Genomic DNA, 24891 nt, shown 5'->3' on the forward strand with positions numbered 1-24891 from the left:
CCTGCAGTCATACAGAAAGGAGCTAAGTTAGTGAGGGTTCATGGAACTCTCCACGCAAAGCAGAATTCTTTCGTGCTCCTGAAATAATGCGCAATGTGCAAATCCTCCTGTTATCCACGGCCTCAAACTCTCATTAAAGTGGAAGGGGTTGTCCTGGGGACCCTTTGTTCAGAGTAGAAAGGAAAGTGGTGTTAGTGGAACAAAACCAGAGGGCGATGAGCACCAGGACCCAAGATTGAGGGAAACGATGCGCCGCGGAGTGGAGGAGCCACCACGGGTAGCAAAGTGAACTTCCCCCGAATCACAGTTAAGCCCCCTGGGCCACATGGAGCTGTCACCTGCAGTTTTTCCCACCTCGGAGGCCTGACACAGTGCTCTCCATAATCAATGAGTAGATTTGGCCCTTATGTTCCCTGAGGCTTCCCTGACTGCTCATTAAAAGTATCTGCTCAGTCCTAGTGAATTGATTTACTTTGCCACAGTCCTCGAAGGATGCTACAGATCAAAAGGTGTCCAGGAAAGTGATCTTAAAGATGCTGACACTACTCCCGGTTACTGACTAGCGGTGTGCATGCCAGGCCCCTGTTCCAGGAGCCCAGGCCTCGCTCCATGGGGGAGCGTGGACTCACAGAGGAAAATCAATGTGCAGGATGCAGAAGAGAAGGCAACTGGATTTAGGTTGTTGCTGTTGGTTCCTTGTTTGCCTTTAGAGACATATGAAAAGGTCCAGTTATTCTCTTTACAAAACAGAAATACAGCATATAAAACTCAATAAATGCAACAAAAATGAAAAAGACATCCATTTCATAGAGGTGAAGAGAAAAATCAGGTCAATAGAGAAAAGGGGGTTAGAAGAGAAAAGCACACACAAACACACGGAGTATAAGACAGAGTGAAAAATAGACGGGGAAGGCAGGAGACAGAGAAAGAAACCCCAGCACTTATCAAACCCTTAAGGCAAAGCTCATCTCACTCATGAATCCTGCTCCCAATGGAAAATAAGCCACCCACTAGATTCAAAGTTTGGATAAACCTAGTAGCATGTGTTATTCAAAAAGCACTCTAATTTCTTTCTACATTCTGGAAGTCTCTGGTCCTCATTTAGGAAAGAAGAAAGTATCTTGCTCCCCATTCCTGAAAGCAGCAAGCATCAAATTTCATTTTTCAGAGACCAAGGTCTACTTTTATACAGTAGCATCGCTCAAGTGGCCTCTGGGCCTATTTACACATACAGACGATTCAAGTCCTGTTGCATTTTCACAACCATAGGCACAAATGATACCGCACCTTAGTGTTTCCTGCCTGTGGATGCACTCAGGTAAGAACTGGATGGAGCTTGCATGGCAGGTAGAGTTAGCAGTTACTGCTGAGCCTGTGAGAAACAGGCTTACTCTGAGAGTCCTGCTGGGGTCCCCAGGATGCAGTGAGTACTGTGTTCCTTTTCCCACAGCCACCAGCAGGGGCTGGGGACAGTCTCCTTCATGACCTGCTCCCAGGACATCCTTCCACTGTCAAGGATCAGTCAGCACCTCCAACCCCCTTAATGTACCCACCCAGCAGTGTCAGCAAGCTGGGGACAGACATACAGACAAGCTGGTTTGCATAAAATTCTGAAATCTTTTGGAAATAGAGACACATAGGCAACCTCAGGATGGAATTTTTATTCTAAATGCCTGATCCATCTTAATTGCCAAAAGTGATACTGGCAAAGGAAAATGAAAAATACAAAAAGGCTTGGATTTAGGCTGTGTTTTCAAATGATTTAATAACTATGATAGGCAGGGATTTACACCAACAGATCAAAAGTGCAACAAACATTTATGGAGCCCTGCTAGGTACCAGGCACCGTGGATATATTGATGTGTAAGACAGTCTCATGGAGCACACAGTCAGGACTCCCAGAGTTATTACCATCCCCCTCCACCCACGGTAGCCCCCACTTCCTAGAGGACAAGGAACCAAGTGTCAACTCTCTATCCATCACAACCACCTGACCAGCTGGCTTTGATTATATCCCCACTTTACAGCTGTGAAAACTGAGGTGGAGAGGCCAGAGGTGCACCAAGAAGACTACCCGTGCATGCTGAATTAGGCACTGCTAGTGGTAGATCAAGAGAGAGAGAGGAGGGGCCCTTGGCAAAGGCATTTCCAGGAGCATTGCAGAGTGATAGATTTAGGAGAGGCGGAAAGATGCCAGGGTCATGGGGCTCAGAGGGCAGAGGTGGCCTTGGAGAGGGAGAGTGCAGGCTGGGCCAGACCTGGGATCCCCCTCCATTTACATGTTGGGGTGTACCTGCCTTATTCTTTCTGCCCAGAGCCATGGCCATGCCCCCTTCTTTTGGATAGTTCTCCCTGTGGTTTTAGAGGAGGTTCCCAGTCACAAGAGGCTCCCAGCAGCTAGAGTGGGGCCCTGACCCAGGCTGGGCCCACGGCTCTGGCTGCAGTAACTGGCTCAAGGAGTGGGAGAAGACCCAAACCATAACATCACAGTCCTTTTCTGAGATCTGTAAAACCAAAGCTGGTTTACAATTATACTGAGGGAAAGTCTGGAATCATTAGTCGTCCTGTTTCCTGCCAGATGGATCCTGTCTGCCATGGAAGAGAATGAAGCCAACCTGTAGATACCAACAGAGAAGAGAGATGGGCAGAGAGTGTGCCAGGAACATTCAGATCCCTGGAACCAGGCTCTGAGGCCAACAATGCCGTTCCCCTTCCATGATCTAGTTGGATGAGCCAATAAATTATCCTTTTCCTTAAGCTATTAATAGTTGGGTTGGACTTTGAAAGCCAGTGACCAAAGGAGTTCTGGTTGATATATGGGTATGACTTACTATAAGGGGGTGCACAAAGCCAGAAATGGGTGCTATATTCATTGGACAAAGTCTATTTCAGTGGCCACAGAGACCTCAAGATGCTCTGAGACGTGCATAGGCCAAAATGCAAGGGAGAGAGACTGTGCTGGAACAAGCAGTGGAGGGACTGGCTGGGTCCCTGAAGTTTCCTGAGTGATGTGCACCCTTGAGCATCCACCGGAAAAAGCACACACAGACATGACCCACAGGGGACTGCACATTATAACTTATTCCATCACCACATGGGGCGACCCTGAGACTCCTTCCACTCCAGTAGGACACTGAGTGTGGGTGGCCCTTGCTAGACCTGGTGAGAACAGGCTCCACTGAGAAGACGGAGCAAGGAAAGGCTGGGATTGCCAGGAACAGCAACTTTGAAGAACTCTCCTTCTCAGTGTGCCAGGAGGCCTGAGCGTTGTGGGAGGGCTTTCATTTGAGGGCTGTTTCAACAAAGGATTTACTCATTTAATATCTTAAATGGAGGTAAAATCATACTGTCCTCCTTCAGGGACTGAGCTGCCCAAAGAAAAGTCATATTCTAGAGGAAAATTTACTTGAAACAATTGGATCCTTGGCATTCAGCTTCCTCAATCTTTATTTTCCTAAAATATGTCTTCAAGAAAAGCCAGCTCCTGGGCTCTAAGTAAGCATAAGCTCTGATGGTAGCCAAGAGACTCATACATTTAGGATGAAAATCTGGCTTAGCAAGGACAGTAGGGAGGAAGGGACAACACACAGCCCACCCTGACAGAAGCAGCCAGACTTTGGACCTGCTGGCAAATAGCCTAACACACCCATTATGAAGTGCAAACAAGGAGATCCACTGCCATGTGTTTTATACGAGTGCAAGAGAAAATAACTCAAATGTCCATCCTTTGGAGGCAGGATAAATCCGACAGAGTGTAACACTTGGAATGGTTCACAGAGAACGAAGTTCTTTATAGACTGTTACGGAAAGATCTCCCAAATACTTTATTAAGTGAAATAACACCAAATAATGGCTAGGTGCCAAACAGTGTTGATAGTGTGCTGCCTTCAATACAAGAAGGGATATTTAGAATATGTACTTAGATTTGCTTGAATTTGAACAAAGAAACATGGAGGGAATTTTTCGCATGGCTGCAAGGCAGTGAGCAATGGAATCAGTGGAGTCAACTGGAGTCAGTGGGAAACAGACTTCACCGGGTGCCTTTCAGTTGCTTTAATTTTTATACTGTGTGTATTCAAAATAATGATGAAATAATCACACAGAACTCTATGAAAAAGACATCATTTTCATTATACAAATCAACTGTTTTAAAAAAAATCCCAGCCTGGACAACATGGCAAAACCCCGTCTTTACAAAAAACTACAAAAAAATTAGCTGGGTGTGGTGGTGCGTGCCTGCTGTCCCAGCTGCTCAGGAGGTTGAGGTGGGAGGATCACTTGAGCCCAGGAGAAGGAGGTTGCAGTGAGCCGATATCGGGCCACTGCACTCCAGCCTGGGAGACAGAGCCAGGCCCTGTTTCAAAAATATATATACATATAAACATCTTTTTTAGAAACCCTTAGAGCAGGTGACACAGATGACAATCTGTGTTGTACTCTGAAAAGCCAACAGAACATTTAACAAACTTTAATCCATATCAGGCCCCAATTCAACAAGTGCTGTGTGCTGCTCCCTTGTTCTTTGGGACTACACACGGTATGTCGAGTGGGGAATCTCTCCTCTTAATCTCTCACAATTCACCCACTGTTCAGGACCAGCCCTGACTCAGATCCCTCAGGCCACAGAGGCTGTTGCAACTCAGCCCCTGGCTCCCCACCCTGACGCTCTGGGTTACAGCCTTGGCGCTGTGAATCTCCTCTTCTACTGGCAGAGGCTCAGTCTGCACCTGGCTCCTTTCAGGAGGTTGGACTCCCCAGCCCCTTTCCGCTCTGTTAATTAAAAACCACCACCGCAGCGGCTGGGCTCCCCGGGGCAGCCACCACAGAGGCTGCTGCGTTTGTTCTGATGTGAGCTGGATTCGGAGAGCTGGTTGGGTTCATTTCCTGTGCTTCCAGCCTCCGTCTCCATTGGCAGCGCGCACTCACCATGGTAACGCTCGGGCCGCTTTTTGGAAACCCTCACTTCTCCTTGCTTAAAACTATTCAAAGAAAAATCCATCCAAGCCCGTCAAGGAAAAGGTACTTATTAAATACCTTTCCCAAAGTTAAAACATCTCCAACAAGGAGCTGTCTGAGGCACCTTCGAAGTTGTGTGTCCCTGAGACACATGCATAATTAGGTTAAACATGGAGCTGGAAGTAAAAAGGCACCACACTTATCCAGAACAAGAAAAGGTCAGAACGCTACCCCTCTGTGAGCCCTCACACAAAAGCTCGGGAAATGGAGGCTGTGGTTTTCAGGCAACGGGGCACTCGCTCGGGTGCGGCACCCCGAATCGTTCCCGCTGCTTGATCGTCACGCTCTGTGAGCTCTTTCTAAGGTACATTTGCTATATTCATTAAAGGAGAGAATATTGGAAGAGTTTAAAATAAAATGCCTTGTGATTTTCAAAATCATGAACATTTCCAGCAGGCTGAAGAGAAAGGGCTTTCTTGGTTGCAATAAGAAAGAATGAGAAAAAGAGAAAACCTCCTGAAAAAAAAGTGGCGGGTTGGGGGGTGGGGGGGTCCATGTGATGCTGAGGTTTCTGTTTGTTTTGCTGATTTTCAGTAAGCAGGATTTGTTTCTTTTTCACCTTCACTTCCGGTTCTGTATTTTGCAGCTGTCACTGGATGGTGGTTTGGAAGCCCCTCAAATGCAATTCAGAGCCATGTTGTCCATAAAATGTAAGGATTGTCCAGTTCAACGCAGAAACTCCCATCTGTGAAGCCTTGGTATCGGGAGGGCTTAGGAGATCAATAAAGCTCATCTGCTACCAAGGAGAGCCTCAGTTTCTGACAATGGAGGCTAGAACTTACAAAACTAAATGAAATTATTTCTTAAACTCAACTGCCCCTAATTTAAAAGGAATATGATAAGTTCAGAAATGAAGGTTTTTGATTACAGGATCCCGGGCCTATGAAAGAATGCCTGGCTACAAAAATAAGATTCCTGTTTTCTTACTAATTATAAAAGCACTTATTATGACAGCCCATAATTACTTAGATATGGCCATTCCAAAGGACAAATTATGTCTACTTAAAGGTAACTGCAACAAAAACACAGTATAGCACAGATATCTACTCTACGCCTGTAATCCTGGCTCCTTGCTCTAGCATTAAAGTGGTTAAATGAACTGGCAAAATCTCTCATTAGGGGGAGCCAAGAGGTAGTTCCAGCATTTGGACCTACAGTGAAGTTCCAGCATTTGGACTCACAGTGAAGAATGCAGTCTCAGAAACACAAACCCAGACGGACACATCAGGTACCTAATTCACTCGGTGAAGTCTCACAGCTTCATCTGATGTTTACTCATGACACATACACACCCGCCCTCTCCCAAAACAAATAAGACTCTCCCCAGTTACTCACCTAGACCACCCTGACAAATGTCTGTGCGCGTGGCTCCACCAATGATAAACTGAGGGCTGGGACACAACTCCTGAAAGCAATTTGGAACAAAACACAAGTCAGAAGGTGCTCAGTGATGGCGGCAGCCTGGGGAAAGGAACATCAGAGTCCCAGGTTGCAGAGCTGGAAGAAACCCAGGATTGTCTACTGCCCATCACATGGTTTTATTGCTGAGGACTCTGAAGCCCAGAGAGGGGATGAGCCCTGCCCACAGTCACACAGCCAGGGGTGAACAGAGCAGAAGCTGGAGTCCAGAGCCCCTGCCAGGACTAGTGTTTTCATTTTTATTTATTTTTTATTTATTTTATTTTATTTTATTTTTTTGAGACAGCGTCTCGCTTTGTTGCCCAGCCTGGAGTGCAGTGGCATGATCTCAGCTCACTGCAACCTCCGCCTCCCGGACTGAAGTGATTCTCCTGCCTCAGCCTACCACATAGCTGGGATTACAGGCGCGTGCCACCACACCCGGCTAATTTTTTTTTTTTTTTTTTTTTTTGTATTTTTAGTAGGGATGGGGTTTCACCATGTTGGCCAGGCTGATGTTGAACTCCTGACCTCAAGTGATCCATCTGCCTTGGCCTCCCAAAGTGCTGGGATTACAGGCATGAGCCACAGTGCCCGGACAGGACTAGTGTTTTAATACTATATGTGTGGTGTGGGTGTGTGGGTGTGGAAAGGTGGTGAGGAGCAGGGAGGTAGGAGAAAGGCAAAGGCTGAGATAATATGTGATGAAAAATGATCTCACCTATTCAGACAACACCCCTATTTACATAAAGAGATTAGAAGAATATTTAGCAAAATGCTGTGCACCCTGTGGGCACTCGTTAAAGTCTTGACTAAATGATAATGACCCCATGTGCTGATGGACACACTGAAGTGTCAGAAGTACCATGTATCCTGAGATGAGAATTCATCTCTGATACATTGACATATCTGACCTGCACTTCCTCCACTCACCTATCTCAACTGGCATCTGCCTACAGCAGTCTCATGGCCCTGGTGCTCTGTTGGGGCACAATGACACATGCTTTAGTCATGCTTTCTTTGTTTACCCAGCAAGGATTTTTTGAGTGCCCGTTCTGTATCCAGTACCCTTTGAACCATGGCAGGCAGGGGAAAGAGGGAAACATGGTGAAATGAAGAAAGAAAAGAAATAAACCACGTAGTTCTTGGCCTCAAGGTGCTTTTGCTGTATATAGCAAACCAAGATTGACATTATGAAAAAGTCAGAGAAAAAAGGCTAGTGCATAATAATAGAATGTAGGCTATATCCACAAAGGGAGAAAAAACACAAAGAGAGAAAAATGAGAAGGGCCCAACAGGGATGATGGCTGCAAGACTTAGTGGGTGGGAGATGATGCCTGTCCATTACAAAGGTAGGATGCAGGAGCAGTCTACGTACTGGTTCCTAAAGAAGAGATGGGTCTACCTGTTCACCAGGCAAACTGCTAGGGGAAAAGGGCAGGACCTCGAGGGACAAAACGGAAGTCAGCCTACATTTAATCAGAGGCATCCTGGGCTGCACTACATCAAAGACTGTCTGGCCACAGAGAGAGAGAATCATTTCGTTCTTACTTCATAGAGGTGAAGAAAGGGCAGATCAGAAAGGACCAGGAAGCAGGAGGGTGGGCTGAGGGCAGATGCATAGGGTCTGGATGAAGCTGGCAGTGGGGATTCTGGGATTCTGCTATGTGAGGTGGAACCTTCCAGGTGGCAGCCCCATAGCCTCTATAAGGTGCTGGCTCCTGCTGAAATGGCAGAAACAGCTCCTCTGGGCTGACTTTTTTTTTTTCCCAAGTATTAAAAAAAATTATGCTGGGTGTGGTGGCTCACGCCTGTAATCCCAGCACTTTGGGAGGCCGAGGTGGGTGGATCACCTGAGGTCAGGAGTTCGAAACCATCCTAGCTAACATGGTGAAACCCCCTCTCTACTAAAAATACAAAAATTAGCTGGGCGTGGTGGTGCACCCCTGTAATCCCAGCTACTCGGGAGGCTGAGGAAGGAGAACCCAGGAGGCAGAGGTTGCAGTAAGCCAAGATCACGCCATCGCACTCCAGCTTGGGCAACAAGAGCGAAACTCCATCTCAAAAACAACAACAACAACAACAATTTATTTACCTGTTTTTCATTGAAAAATTAATACATGAACATGAGAAAAAAACCCAACAGTAAATAATGGTGTAAAACACAAAATCCCTTCCGCCTCAGAGTCCGCACTGGTAGCATTTCTTAAGTGTCCCTCCAGAAGCTGTCTTCTGATATGAAAGCATATTTATGTACATACACACGTTTTGGGTTTTTTTTTTTTTTTTTTTTTTTGAGACGGGGTCTCGCTCTTTGGCCCAAGCCAGAATGCAGTGGCGTGATCTCGGCTCACTGCAAGCTCCGCCTCCCAGGTTCACGCCCTTCTCCTGCCTCAGCCTCCTGAGTAGCTGGGACTACAGGCGCCCACCACCACACCCAGCTAATTTTTTGTATTTTTAGTAGAGACGGGGTTTCGCCTTGTTAACCAGGATGGTCTCCATCTCCTGACATCGTGATCCGCCCGCCTCAGCCTCCCAAAGTGCTGGGATTACAGGCATGAGCCACCGCTCCCAGCCACATACACACATTTTTGTCACATATGTCTTGTACGTATGTCTTAGGACATAGAGAGCTTTGTAACTTCATTAAAAGTACCATAAGTTATTTAGCTCGTTTATTTTCTTGCCATTTATTTATTTGTAAATAAAGGTTCTCTAGTGATGGACCTTTAGTTTTTTGTTTATTCATTCGCTTTCAGTCTTTTGCAATTTCTGGCGGCAACTTAAAGAGAAAAGTGGCACCAGCCAATCTGGGTGTTCTAAAAGTGTGCAGCTGCAAATGTTCACCCCGGGTGCCCAAGAGCTCCCAGTCTCCAGGCAGTCATTTTTTGGCAAATAAAAGGCAGAGAGATCTGATAGAGTAATAAGTAAAAAGAAAGAGAAAAAAAATTTAATTTAAATGTTGTTTTAAAAAAAAAGAAGGAAAAGGTTGTATCGTCAAGAGGAAAGAAAAGACAGCACACTCAATAGGGGTTTGGAAGAATCTCCTTTCTTAAAAACTCTCTTAAAGTAGGTTCTTGGCTGGGCATGGTGGCTCACACCTGTAATCCCAGCACTTTGAGAGGCCAAAGTGTGTGGATCACCTGAGGTCAGGAGTTCGAGACCAACCTGACCAACAGGGCAAAACCCTGTCTCTACTAAAAATACAAAAATTAGCCAGGCGTGGTGGTGAGTGCCTGTAGTCCCAGCTACTCAGGAGGCTGAAGCAAGAGAATCACTTGAACCCGGGAGCAGAGGTTGCAGTGAGCCGAGATTGTGCCACTGCACTTTAGCCTGGGCAACAGAGTGAGACTCTGTCTCAAAAAATAAATAAATAGATGAATAGATTCCTGTTCTTCATCCGCCATTCATCCATGGGTCTATTGAAATCTGACTTCTACATCCATAGCTTCATAAAACTCCCCTCACCCATGTCACCAATAATAACTAACTTCTCTTTGCATTTGGTACCGTTGGCTATTCCCTCTCTGAAATTGACTTCCATACCCTTACTCATGCTTGATTTTCTCCTTGCCTCTCTGAGCATTTCTCCTCAGTCTCCTTCACGCATTCTTCTACTGTGCTTACCCCTAAGTATCAAGGAACCCCTGGCTGTTGGTCCTCAACCCTCTGAGATTATCCCATTTCATACAGCAGTAACACCCCTAAGCATTCTTCTCTCAGTGACATCATTCGACCCCATGGCTTCAACTATTAACTGCAGAATATGCTGATGCTTCCAAAATAACTCCCTGAGCTGTATCTTCAATTACCTGTGTCACATTGCTCATTTTTCATTAGATTCATATCTAATAGGCCTCCCAAGTTCTGCTAAAATGTTGAGTTTGGTTTGGAAGACAGAGTCATTGGCAAAGGCTACAGACAATTACAAGTGAAATATACAGAATGGTGCTAAGTGGTTTCTAGGTAGATGGAATGTCCATTTTACTACGTGGTACTCAGTATAATTCAAAAAATGCCCCCTCCCCAGAAAAACACATACACACACACCAAGGAATGTCATGACTAATATGTTGCATGAATCTTTCAGGGACCACAGAAAGTCCCCAGCTTTGGGCTGGGCATGGTGGCTCACGTCTGTAATCCCAGTACTTTGGGAGGCCAAGGTGGGCTGATCACTTGAGGTCAGGAGTTTGAGACCAGCCCAGCCAACGTGGTGAAATCCCATCTCTACAAATAAACATGCAAAAACTAGCCAGGCATGGTGGTGTGCACCTGTAATCCCAGCTACCCAGGAGGCTGAGGCATAAGAATTGTTTGAAACCAGGAGGCGGAGGTTGCAGTGAGCCAAGATCGCGCCACCACACTCCAGCCTGGGTGATGGAGTGAAATTCTGTCTCAAAAAAGAAAAAGAAAAAGAAAGTCCCCAGCTTTGCAAGGAGATTCCATCTCACTACGATGCCCAAAGAACTTACCCCAAATCTCTCCATTACTAAGTTCCTGTTGAAGCACAGATCAGAGATACAAAGTAATTGGCAGTCAGAGAGGTTTTAAAGAGGCAGGATTCTGTGACGAGGCAGCCTCCCACCTACCCACACTTGGAACGCTTTTTTATCTTTCCTAATAACAATCATGTCTTTTTAGTAACACTGTTTTCTATTACTCAAGTGAGGATCTCAAAACACTCCATAAATACAAATTACTCTAACCTAGGATCAGCCTCTGATGACCAGGCCTAAGGAAATACAGGTATCAGTCAAGAATCCAAGGCAGAAAGTGACTGAAACCCACACTGTCTCAGTGATGATGGCTGTTTGGCCACACTGCTCTCCTAGAGCGTTAACCATGTCTGATAGCTTTGGTTTGCACTTTATGAGCTCTGGTTTTTAGAACCCCCAGAGATGCTGCCATCTTCACCATCACCATCTTCAAGTATAGCCACATTGCTTGGCCCAGCACCTCCATCCCTCTGTGATCTGGCCCCACTGGATGTTTCCAGCTTTGTCTGTCAGTTTCCCACAGTGAGTGATTATCACTCTCCTCCCATCACAATGGACTCCCACCTTCCTCTGAATACACTTGCTCCCGATGCACTGCCACAACCCAGTACCTCTGCCCACACCTGCACCTTCTCTTCAGTCTCTATCCCGATTCTCTTCCACCAACAATCCCAACTCAAGTGTCTCCGGTAATTAACCTGCCCCAATTTCACTGTCAAATTTAACTGCTTCTTCCCCTGAACTCCCATACATTGTGTTCATATTTCTATTTATTTCACCCTCTGGATATTCTGTCTTGTAATAACAGCTAGATTTCCTTATTCAAGCATCCCAATAACCAAAGCCTCCAAAAAACAGTGAAGTGGGTAATATTATTATCCCCATTTTATGGAAGAGGAAACTGAGTCTTGGGGTGGTTAGTCATGGTTCCTCAGATAGCAAATGGCCAGAGGGGACCAGAAACCTGATCTACCTGATGCACGAGCTCATGCTCTTAACCACTCTGCGGCCTGCCAGCTGTCCACTTGTCCGTATGTCTCTCCCTGATGAGCCAAAGCTCCACAAAGACTCCTCTCCAACACCTGAACACAACCAGCACGCAATAAATCATGGCTAAACTGAAAACTCCAGATTCACTCCAGATGTAGCAGCTGAAGAAAGAGTGGAAGCTCCAAGCTGAGGCCTGTCACCCTCATCCTTATCCTAACCCCCCAACAATTCATCCCCTTGACATTTCTCTTAAACTAGGTCCTTACTATGCAGCTGACATCACTTCATTGCTGTCTTGCTGTATTTCTCCTTAAGATCAATAAACCACTTAATTGCCAAAAAGTGGACACTTCAGGGAAGAATATCATTGACTGCACTGCACCAGGGCCTGCTCATGCTGGGCATTCCTCAAACCACAGGACCTGGGCTGGGCATTATCCAAACACAGAGGGGAAGCCAGAAAATAAGGAGGCAAAAATCTACCTGCTAAGAACACCCCCGATCTCGCATAGCCAACCATGCTGTTTGTGGTAGGATTGTTCTTGCCCAACCCTAAACTGTCTCAGGATTGTGAATAACCAAAAGCTCATCCTGAGAACCTATGCTTGACCTTGAGCCCTTCCTCTGGGCAAACTTGTCCTGAAATCCTTGGGACAAGAGCTCAAGCAAATCTTTGCTCAATTGCTTATGAATAGGCAGAAACGCCCAGCAGGGGCAGGATGTCGAATGATGTGATTTCAGAAAATATCTAAGTATCAATCTTTATTTTATTATTGAGAGGACAAAAACATGTGTACATACATGTTCAACCCATCTCATCTGCTTTCCCCCAAAGGGCGGTAGAAATTAACGTCTGTGTGGGAACCAGGATCATATGAGTCACATTTAGGCAGTGGACTTAAAGCCCCCAACACTGAAGAAGTACAAAATCACCCTCAAAAGCAGCAGTGAAATAAAAAAGCAAACGACACAATTAAAAATGGGCAAAGGGGCTGGGCACAGTAGCTCACACCTGTAATCCCAACATTTTGGGAGGCCGAGGCAGGTGAATCACTTGAGACCAGGAGTTTGAGACCAGCCTCGCCAACATGGCAAAACCCAATCTCTACTAAAAACACAATAAATTAGCCAAACATGGTGGCGGGAGCCTGTGGTCACAGTTACTTGGGAGGCTGAGACACGAGAATCACTTGATTCTAGGAGGCAGAGGTTGCAGTGAGCCAAGATTGAACCACTGCAGTCCAGCCTAGGCAACAGAGTGAGACCCTGTCTTAAAAAAAAAAAAAAAAAAGGCAACGAACTTGGATAGATGTTTCTCCAAAGATGATCTACAAATGGTCAATAAGCACATGAAAAGATGATCACCATCACTGATCTTTGGGGAAACGCAAATCAAAACCACAATGAAATGTCACCTCACACCCATTAGAATGGCTACTATCAAAAAACAGAAAATGGCTGAGTGCAGTGGCTCACACCTGTAATCCTAGCACTTTGGGAGGCCAAGGTGGGCAGATCAACTGAGGTCAGGAGTTCAAGACCAGCCTGGCCAACATGGCAAAACCCTGTCTCTACTAAAAATATAAAAATTAGTTGGGCATTGTTACGAGTGCCTGTAATCCCAGCTACTCGGGAGTCTGAAGCAGGAGAATCACTTGAACCCGAGGGGCAGAGGTTACAGTGAGCCAAATTCGCGCCATTGTACTCCGGCCTGGGTGACAAGAGTGAAACTCCATCTCAAAAAAAAAAAAAATGAAAGAAAATAACAAACATTGGCAAGGATGTGGAGAAATAGGAATCCTGTGCACTGCTGGTGGGAATGCAAAATGGTGCAACCACTATATAAAACAGCACTGTGGTTCCTCAAAAACTTGAACGTAGAACTGCCATATGATCCAGCCATGGGTCATATCTTTTGGGTATATAACAAAAAGAACTGGAAGCAGGGTCTCAAAGAGAAGTTTGTATGCCCATGTTTGTAGCAGCATGATTCACAATAACCAATAACCAAAAGTGGAAGCAACCCAAGACCAACGATGGACAAATGAATAAACAAAATGTGGTCTATACACACCACAGAATACTATTCAACCTTTGAAAGGAAGGAAGTTTTGACATATGCCACAACATGGATGAATCTTGAGGATATTATGCTGAGTTATGCCAGTCACAAAAGGACAAATACTGTATAATTCCACTTATATGAGGTACCCAACATAATCAAATTCAAAGAGACAGAAAGGAGAACAGTTGTCAGAAATTGGGGAGAAGGGCCAGGCTCAGTGGCTCACACCTGTAATCCCAGCACTTTGGGAGGCCGAGGTGATTGAATCACTTGAGGTCAGGAGTTCCAGACCATCCTGGCCAACATGGCAACACCCGATCTCTACTAAAAATACAAAAAATTAGCCAGGCTTGGTGGCAGGTGCCTGTAATCCCAGCTACTCAGGAGGCTGAGGCAGGAGAATCGCTTGAACTCGGGAGGCAGAGGTTGCAGGGAGCCAAGATCGCGCCACTGCACTCCAGCTGGGCAACAGAGAAAGACTCTATCTCAAACAAAAAAAAAGAAAGAAAGAAAAAGAAAAAAGAAAAGAAACGAAAAGAAATTCGGGGAAGAATGAGTGGGGAGTTTTTAAATGTGTATTTAGTTTCTGTTTTGCAAGATAGAAAAAATTCTGGTGACGGAGGGTGTTGATGGTTGCATAGCAATGGGAATGTACTTAATGCCACTGAACTGTGCATTTAGAAGGGGTTAAGATGGCAAATTTTATGTTATGTGTATCATACCACAATTTAAAAATAAGTGAGTAAATGCAACAAATGAACTTACATGCACCACATTTCTGGATACCCTGATCTCTTTGCAAACCCCTGAAAGGCCTCTTGGAAGGAAAAAATAATAATGAAGCACTTAGGAGCAGGCTAATTTTTTCAGCATTCAATGCATGTTCCTCATAGAGATAGGATCAGAATCTTTACTGATTCAGGAGTCTATTCAATAACTGTAAGATCTTAGAGGATAAGTCTGCATTCTCTAATGTACCCTTGTGGTATGTGAGCATGAGCCTGCCCAAAAGCAGCTGTGTGATAATTTTTCACTGATGATTAGGGAAGGAGAGGTTAAATTTTGACACACATTTATTTACTCAACACGCACTTGAAAACTCCAAATAGGAGTCCTTCAATTGCACCTTCCGCATTACTCAGGTTCCACTGCCTCATGCTCTGAATTTTACTTCCTCCTTTGACAGCCACAAATCAGCACATCCAGTCTACAATTACCGCATTTCCACAGACCACGAGGACAGGTGAAGACACAGTTTGGGGAAGAACAGGCTATGTGGTTAAGGAGGTAAAGTCTCTAAGGATTTCAAAGAAAGGAGAAAAACTAAGCAAAGGTTAACTGATACCTGACTTTGGTCTCTAAAGGAAAATTTTCTCCCCCTCCTTCCTCTCCCCCAAGACCCTTGGGATCTGCAATGGTACCCCTCCCTAAGGCTTTTCACCACCCAGTGGTGACAACCCAGGTTCCCATGGCCCATCATTTATGCCTCTGTAGAGTTCTTACTTCATTCTGCCTTGGGCATCTGTCCTTTATTCACACCTGTGTCTCCCCACACTTTCCATCAGAGCTGAGACCACAGCTCCTTCCTCAGTTTCTCCCTGACCACCTTTCCAATCAGTGCAGAGCCCATGCCTGGCACAAAATGGAAGCTCAAAAAAACTGTCTGTTGAAATGAAATGTGGCTGTCTTGAAATTAGAATAAAAACCATTACTCCCAATCTGGATTTTATCAACATACCAGGGTAACCCTATAGGTTTCAGAGGGGAATGGGAAGATGAACCATGGTGGGCGGGAGGGCAGCATGGCCAAGGAGTTATTCTCAGAGATGAAAACTGTTAGGCAAAATCAGCAGGATCAAAGCAAAAAGGGTAGAGGTAGCTGGAGTTAAATAGTGATTTTGACCATTTTAGAAGAAGTACTCTCCCTTTGTCTTCCTGTTTCAACCACTGCCAAGAAAATAGGAACCCTGACTTGATTTCCCTATCATGGATTAGAAGACAAAAGGTGCCCAGGTCATTTCATAGTCCCTCTCCTGAGACGTTGTTATGAGCTCTGTTGAACAGAGCACTTTGTATGGATGAGCTCAATTCTCACAACCACTCTGTATGGGAGAGGTTCTCATCCCTGAGGAATCACTTGACAAGGGTCACATAGTGATAGGTCATGGGTCTAGGTTTTGGGAGGACTGTTCTCCATCCCTTGCCCTTGAGCTTTGGGTAGTATCAGTAACCGCATGCAGGAGCCTCTGCCTTCCGTCTGCATCCACAGAGCCCCAGCTCCCACCTCTCCACTCACCAGCCCTGATGGAATAATGTCAATTCATGACCTTGAGCAACCGTGCACCTTTCAGCAATGATGTTGTCACAATTTACCTGCGAGCTGACTGCATCCAGCACTGAGTTGTTCCATTGTGCACTGGCCCAGGGACCATATGCAGTAATAACAACTACGTATTCTGCATCTATTATGTTCTGGGCACTATGCTCTGAGATTTATCTCTAATTCTCATACCAACCCTGAAAAATAAGGTGCCAGTAAATGCCATTTTACAGATGAGAAAACTAAGGCTCACAGAGTTTACCTGCCCAAAACAACACAGGCAGAGCTAGGATTCAAATCTAACTTACCTAGTTCCAAAGCTCATCCATGCTCTTCTCTCTATACCTCACCATCTCTGAACAAGAGTTCAGGCTGGGTGTAGTGGCTCACATCTGTAATCCTAACACTTTGGGAGGCTGAGGTGGGCAGATGGCTTAAGCCCAGGAGTCCAAGACCACCCTGGGCAACACAGCACAACTGTGATTGCACCACTGCACTCCAGTCTGGGTGACAGAGTGAGACTCTGCCTCAAAAAAAATAAGAGTTCAAAAGGTGATGGGGGGGCCAGATGCAGTGGCTCATGTCTGCTATCCCAGCACTTTGGAAGGCTGAGGCGGGTGGATCACCTGAGGTTGGGAGTTTGAGACCAGCCTGACCAACATGGAGAAACCCCATCTCTACTAAAAATACAAAATTAGCCAGACATGGTGGCATATGACTGTAATCCCAGCTACTCGGGAGGCTGAGGCAGGAGAATCACTCGAACCCAGGAGGTAGAGGTTGCAGTGAGCTGAGATCATGCCATTGCACTCCAGCCTGGGTGACAGAGCAAGACTCCATCTCAAAAAAATAAAATTAAAAAAGGTGGTGGTGGAGGGGTCTGAAATATGAGATCCAGACACTTAGGATCCACAGCCTCAACTTCTCCCTCAGTTGCTCCTGATCAGATGTAAGGCCCCTCCGCCTTATATGTCACTCAACAGCAAGTCCGCTTCCTTACCGTGGGCCGCTTCCAGATGATGCCTTGAGTTTGTGGAGAGCCTGGTCCAAGATCCTTGTAGCCCAAAGCTGATAGACATGCTGGGAACTCGGGGTCCTTAAATAGGACCCCTGAGTTCAAGCACTGTTGCCTCAGGGTCTTGAAATCCTGGCCCAAGTACTTCAAAGCGTTTTGGTTGGAGCCAAGACCTTCAGTGGCTGCCCGCTGCCTAGATACACCAGCTGCCTGGGCTGCCATGGCCGTGGGCTCTGTAGGGTGGACAGAAGGGCAGGGCTGCACTGTACTCTCAGACACCTGCTCCACTGGGAGGGGAGCTATAAGGCACTAGGAGAGGTGGAGCAGACAAACATTTCACCTGAGGCCCTGTTCCAGAAGGAAGTGAGTCATGGCCAGGGACAAATATGTACCCAAGGTCCAGGCCAATCTGCCCCACCTTCTTCTTCTGCCTTTTGCAAATAATTTGGGGTCTGGGAAACTTCCAGGGCCCATCCCAGGCCATTACCCTAAGAAATCCATTAGGATCTTGACCCTACCCTGGCATTCCCTCCACACACCTCTTTGCAAGACCTGCTTACCTTGCATCAAGCCCATTGACTGAGATGAGAAGGCTTATTGTGCAGCTTGAAGCAAATATTCATCAAGGAATTGGAGGCATGGCTCTGAGCAGGAAGAAGGCAAGTAGTTACAGGGGCCTCCTTTCCTGCCAGAAATGTTTGGGTGCATATTTCCTAGGAAGGCAAAAAATATCAGAGAGTAGTGATTCACAGGCCAGATTTGGAATAAGCCTGACTGGAGGAGGTTCCACCTGTGAGTGAACGTGTCGGCCTCTGACTGCCTCGGTTTCTATCCCAGCTCCCCCAGTAATTTGCTCTGTCATGTTGGGCAAGTTATTTAACCTCTTTTCTCCTAAGTTTTTTAATCTATAAACTGGAAGATCATAGGAGAGCCTACCACAAAGGGTTGTTCAGAAGAGTGATGAGACAGTACATGTCATCTGCTTAGAACAGTATGAAGTAACATTCAGTGAATGTCAGGTATCACTATTCCTTGAAGCCAGGATTCCCAGAAAGGCCTTGGAATCAGGAGCCTTGATTCCAATCTCAGAAGTGAGTTACAAGCTGTATGACCTTGGATTAGTCACTTCTCTCTGGGCTCCAGTTTCCTACATCTGGTCTACCCGAAGGATGTCAACCACACCAATGCTTTTTGAACTTCAGTGTTTGTGGCACACTAGAAAATGGTCCCCCAAGGATACCAGGTCCTCATCTTGAGAACCTGTAAATAGTCCCTTATCTGGGAAAAGGGTTTTTGCTGCTATGACTAAGTTAAGGATCTCGAGATGGGAAGATTATCCTGACCCTAAATACACAAATGTCCTCATAAGAGGAAGGCAGAAGATTTGACAATAGACAAAAAGGAGAGGTGATGAAATGAGGCAGGCAGAGGTTAGCGAGATCCTGCCCCACTCCAGTGAACACCAGCAGCCACAGGAGCTGGAAGGGGCAAGAATGGATTCTCCCCTAGAGCCGCTGGAGGGATGTGGGCCTGCCGACACCTCAATTTCACAGCCTTGGGACTTCTGGCCTCCAGAACGGTGACAGAATACATGTATGTTGTTCTAAGCCACCACATTTGTGGTCATTTGTTACAGAAGATGCAGGAAACATAGTGTGGAGAAGAATCCCCCGGAGCACTCACTCAAAATGCTGATTCCCTAATAGGTGCTATCACAAATCCTCCACCCCCATCCCTCCCAAAAAAGAGTTCTAATTCAGGAGGTCTGAAGTAAGACCCAGGAATCTGCATTTTTAAAACCAGTACCACAGAGATGATGCTAATACAAGGATCCAGGGATGCCCTCTGAGAAGCTCTGGACCAGCCGACCTCTGAGGCCTCCAACTCTGACCTTCTAAGCCAGTGACAGTCCATGTGTTAAGCACTTAGCTAGGTGGGTAGGTCTGAGCAAGTAGAAAGAAGGGTTGCTCCCAGATGTTCAGAAAAACATGTGGTTTCCCAGGTTTCATCAGAAACTCAAGGCCAGGCCAGGCATAGTGGCTCAGATCTGTAATCTCAGCACTTTGGGAGGCTGAGGCAGGAGCATTGCTTGAGCCCAGGAGTTCAAGACCAGCCTGGGCAACATAACAAGACCCAGTCTCTAAAAAAAAAAAAAATGAAAAAATTAGCTGGGCATGGTGGTGCATGCCTGTAGTCCCAGCTACTCAAGAGGCTGAGGTAGGAGGATCGCTTGAGCCCAGGAGGTCAGGTCAAGGCTGCAGTGAGTCACCCACTCCAGCTTGGGTGACAGAGTGATGAAACCCTGCCTGAAAAAAAAAAAAGAAAGAAAGAAAAAAAAAGAAATTCAAGGCCAAAATGGCCTTCAGAGGCTAAAGCTAGCCTCAGAAAGACTATGGTCCATGCCCCCTTGGGGACCCTGTCTTCCTTCCCTCAACATCACTTTCCCGTTGATTCCACATCTGCCCACTATTAAGCTCATCTAGTGTTCACAGTTACATTTTCACCGGCCCACACAGTTGACACTATCTCACTTGGGTGGCCCCAACCACCCCTAAAACCAGAACCACAACTCCATTCAGTCAAAACAGAATGGTCATTGCAAATCTTGGCTGTGTCACTGCCAAGCTTAAAACCTCCAATGGCTGCCCACTGTTCCTGGGAGAAGAGTAAGGGGGGTTTTGCACAGCCCATTTGACCTTGAGCAGCTGGCCCTGCCTACCTTTCCTCCTGCTCCATTCTCCCCTCCTGGCTTTCTTTCCATTCCTGGAATGTTGTGTTCTGTCCCGCTTCAGGGCTTGACACCTGCTGTGCCCTCCACCTGAAATGTTCTTCTCCCCACCCCAGCCCTGTTCATCCAGTAGACCTGGGTGCCCCAGGAAAGGTTTTCTGGACAACTCCACACCTCATACTAAGCCATTTTCCCTTCTTATATGCCCTCATAGCAACCTGCAAGACCCTGTCCCGCACCGATTCCTGTAATCATTTAATTAATGCCTCTCCAACCCACAAGGCTCTGATCTCCACAAGGACAATTACCCCTGTTTGTTTTACTCATTGTTGTATTCCTGAACCCTAGAAAGCTCCTGGAACATAGTAGGGACTCAATAAATATTTGTTGCATGAATATACACCTACAGGTATGAGACGTGCTGTGGATAAATGTGCACCAGGTATAATGGACCTGACACCTTCCAGCAGGGTCATTAGTTCATTAACAAGAATCCTATGGGATTGTTTTTCTTGCCTCTTTCTCCCCTACACCTCCCAGAAACATTCCCCTTAGACTGACTAAAATGAACAAGCCCTTCCTCCATCCAATCGCAGAATAAGCACAGCTGGTAATTTTCCTTCTGCACAAGGGAACTCCTTCGAGGTTAGCAATCTCCTTCCTACCCCACCTGCCTGAATTACCTCGCTCCCACATCCAGATGCTGTGCAAACAAACCCTTCCTCATCGAGGCTGGCAAGTCTGAGCCACTGAAAATAAAGCCTTCCTTGTATCCAGGCACAAAAAGAACAAGTGGAGTTGAGAAGTCTCTGCTCCCCAGCGCCTCATGAGCAGACAGCAAACATCTATGTGTTCTCCAGCCAGGTACCCAGGAGGAAGCAGCCTGCATCCACTGTCTCTGTCCACCTGGACAGATGTCTCTCCAGCCTCACACCCCAGGCACCACAGGAACCAGTGCCAGCTCCTTGCCAGGCAGCCTGAGGATCCACTAAGAGGTTGATGAGGGTGGGCAGACACAACTGACACACACCTGGCAGCACCTCCTTAACAAGAACACTTCTCGGCAAACAGCCCAGGTGAATGCTGCCTCTTTTCTGTGCACACCAGCCAAGTGGGGATGCTGAGCTGTATCTATACATGGCTCCTCTCAGTCAAAAGGATCAAGGCTGTATTATCCCCTTAGAAAGGAAGTTAAATCACCCTGGTTGCACCCAGGGGTCCAAGTGTTCTTTTCAGAGGATTAAAGTTTGCAAAGCTTGTTGTCTTGCATAACTATAACTTCAGGGAAAAGATGGGTGCAAGCTAACTGCAGAATTCTCTCTCCTGGGCCTGACAGTTTCAGAATGCTAAGGCAAGCAGGGGTTGAATCCAGTGTCAAGAGGATTACAGAGTTCTCATACATTGCTGGTGGGAATGTAAAATGGTGCCGCTGTTTTGGAAAGCAGTCCAGCAGTTTCTCAAAATGCTAAACATAGAATTACACAGTAACTCTGAGTAACATCCCACTTCAAGGATTGAAAGAGAATTGAAAACATATGTCTACACAAAAACGTGTACATAAATGCCCATAGGAGCATTATTCATAATAGCCAAAAAGTGGAAACAACCTAAATGCCCATCAATGGACAAATGGATAAACAAAATGTGGCATATGCATATGATGGAATATTATTCAGCCATAAAAGGAGTCCATAAAAGGAGCGAGATAGTGTTACATGCTACAACATAGATGGATCTTAAAGACATGCAAAGTAAAAGAAGCTAATGACAAAAGGCCATACATTGTATAATTCCAGTTTTATGAAATGCCTAGAATTGCAAAGCCATAGGGAAAGAAAGCAGAGTCGTGGTTGCCAGGGATTGGGAAGTGGGGCTGACTCTAATAGTTACAAGGTTTCTTTTTTGGGGTGATGAAATTACTATGGAATGAGATGGTGGTGATAGTTGCACAACCAAAAGTCACATTTTAGGCCAGGCACAGTGGCTTACACCTGCAGTCCCAGCACTTTGTCAAGCTGAGCTGGGAGCATCGCTTGAGCCCAGGAGGTTGAGGCTGCCGTGGGCTATGGTTGCACAACTGTACTCTCATCTGGATGAGCAAGCGAGACCTGTCTTAAATAAATAAATAAATATCACACTTTAAATGTACACTTTGGCGATGTTTATGTTATGTGAGTTATATCTCAATTTTAAAATTGAAAAGGAGAAAAAAAGGCATTACAGAGGGGAAGGCTGGCTATGATACAAGCATTGGTAGGTGGTCTCTAAGGAAGAGATTGGCTTCCCATCTGCCCAGGATATCAAGTGCCCAGCACATGCAAACAGTTCTAGAGCTGTAAGAGCAAACCCTACCTAACCAGAAGCGTGGATGAGTTGAGATGTGTGGGCTCATTCTCTCTCCAGGTCTGCAGGATGGCTCATGGCATCTTAGGGGTCACACCTCAGGCCTTCATCCTGGCAGGAAAGGGCTCAGTCAAGGCCAGTTGGGAGGCCAGCTGAGACTGCCCCCTAGAGGCCTACAGATCCTGTTGACCTGGTATGACTAAGTAATGCTGCAAAAACTCACATTTGAATAGAATGCAAGGTCTACATAGCACTTTCCTGCCATGGCTGCTTAGAGATTCACGACAAGTCTGTAAGAAAGATCATATTGTCAGGCTACCCCAAGGTCACTCAAGTAGCAAACTTGAGCCCAAGTCTTCTGTTTAATCCCCATGCTCTTTTTAAGGCACGCTACCCACACATACCAACAGGGAGATCCGATCTGGGCAGTAGGCTGTGAGACGTGATGCCTAAAAGGAAGAAATCCAATGACTCACTCAGCCCTCCATCTGCAAGCCATCTCTGTGCCAACACTCCACTGGGCAGGGGTCAATGCTGGTAGGAGGATAAAAGGACAAATAGAGGCCAGATGCATTTGTTCAGGCCTGTAATCCCAGCACTTTGGGAGGACAAGGCAGGCAGATGACTTGAGCCCAGGAGTTCCAGACCAGCCTGAGCAACGTGGTGAAACCCCATCTCTACAAAAAATTCAAAATATTAGCCAGGCATGGTGGCAGGCACCTGTAATACCAGCTACTCAAGAGACTGAGGCAGAAGAATTGCTTGAACCCAGGAGGTGGAGGTTTCAGAGAGCTGAGATCACGCCACTTTACTCCAGCCTAGGTGACAGAGCAAGACCTTGTCTCAAGAAAAAGAAAAAAGAAAAGAAAAGAAAAAACCGAAAGACAAATAGACACCATGCCTGCCCACAAAGAACTTCCATGCAGTGGAAAGACCGGGCAATGCTCAAAGAAAGAGTGGTTGATTCTGAGGATGATGAGTGATAAGGAGGGCTTCATGGAGGAGGTGGCCTTCCAGTTAGATCTGTAGGATAAGGTGCTTGAAGGATGATGATTTTGAAAGAAGGCAGTGTAAAAAGGGCATTGGAGTCAAGGGGAACAGCAAGAAAATGGCAAGAAGGAACAGCTCTGCACACAGTGCTAACAGAATATTAATTATCTAGAATGAGATCATTCTAGATCACTCACTCCTGGAGTGAGGCAGGAGGCAAACAACAAGAGGAAAAGACACTGGGGGCCTTGAATGCCATCCTAAATGGATGTGGACTTCTTCTCTATAGTTAGGGTGCAGTTGCTGTGAAACAAGCAAGAATCAATGATGGCTTAATTCAGGTAGTGGCACTGGGGCTGGGCAGGTAGGGAGAGGAGTTCCCAAGTTTACCTCCTCTGTGAGTCCCAGAGGCTGGGGATGGGTGTGGAGGAAGGGAAGACACAGCCAGGATACCTCTTGTGATCTTGTGATTTAATAAGAAATAATTATTTTCGTCTTTGTCCTCAGTTCCTGGCACAAAGCTTCTAAAATCTTTGTAATTTCCTGGGTGATAAATGTGCTAGGAGCATCTTTTGTTGTAATATTTGGTCTTTGACTCTAGTTCCTGACACAGAGCTCCTAAATCCCTGGAATTTCCTGGGAATAGAAGAGTCTTTTGTTCTAATAAGGTGACTCTTGTGGGCTCCTGAATGGGGGCTAGTCACAAGAAAGACCAAGCCATGATTAGAAGCTTGGAAAAAGCCAGGCAAGTTGCTTCACAACTGTAATCCCAGAACTTTGAGAGGCCAAAGTAAAAGGATCGTTTCAGCCCAGGAGTTCAGGGCCAGCCTGGGCAACATAGTGAGATGATATCTGTACTAAAAATAAAAAATAATAAACTAGCTGGACATAGTGGTACACACCTGTAGTCCCAGCTACTCAGGAAACCAAGGCAAGAGGATTGCTTGGGCCCAGGAGATTGAGGCTGTAGCGGGCCATGTTCATGCCACTGTACTCCAGCCTAGGCAACAGAGAGAGACCCTGTCTCAGAAACAAGAAAGAAAGAAAGAAGGAAAGAAAGAAAGAAAGAAAGAAAGAAAGAAAGAAAGAAAGAAAGAAAGAAAGAAAGAAGAAAGAAATAAAGAAAGAAGGAAAGAAAGAAAGAAGAAAGAAAGAAAGAAAGAAAGAAAGAAAGAAAGAAAGAAAGAAAGAAAGAAAGAAAGGAGGGAGGGAGGGAGGGAGGAAGGGAGGAAGGGAGGGCTTGGAACTTTCAGCCCCACTCCCCATCCTCCAGGCAGGGGAGAGGAGCTGGTGACTAGGTTGATAATCTATCATGTCTATGAGATAAAGCCTCCATAAAAATTCCTGAGCTACAAAGAGCTAACAACAGAGCTATCATTATATCTGGCAATCCCATTACTGGGTATATACCCAAAGGAATATAAATCATTCTGCCATAAAGATACATGCATGCAAATGTTTCTTGCAGCACTATTCACAATAGCAAAGACATGGAATCAATCAAAATGCCCATCAATTACAGACTGG

At 46.0% G+C, this 24891-nt stretch overlaps 1 protein-coding gene across 1 annotated transcript in view; it reads right to left on the reverse strand.

The window, feature by feature from the left end:
* CAPN8 (calpain 8) overlaps positions 1 to 17525 on the reverse strand; it is a 73667-nt gene extending 56142 nt beyond the window's left edge. The window contains exons 1-2 of the mRNA XM_031015609.3: positions 17289 to 17525; positions 6352 to 6421 (exon numbers count right to left, since the gene is read on the reverse strand). Of these exons, the coding sequence (XP_030871469.3) occupies positions 6352 to 6421; positions 17289 to 17525 (307 nt within the window). The remainder of the gene's footprint in view (positions 1 to 6351; positions 6422 to 17288) is intronic.
* Positions 17526 to 24891: the final 7366 nt, after the last annotated feature.

Source organism: Gorilla gorilla, chromosome 1 (genome assembly GCF_029281585.2).
Source record: "Gorilla gorilla gorilla isolate KB3781 chromosome 1, NHGRI_mGorGor1-v2.1_pri, whole genome shotgun sequence".
Lineage (NCBI taxonomy): Eukaryota > Metazoa > Chordata > Mammalia > Primates > Hominidae > Gorilla > Gorilla gorilla.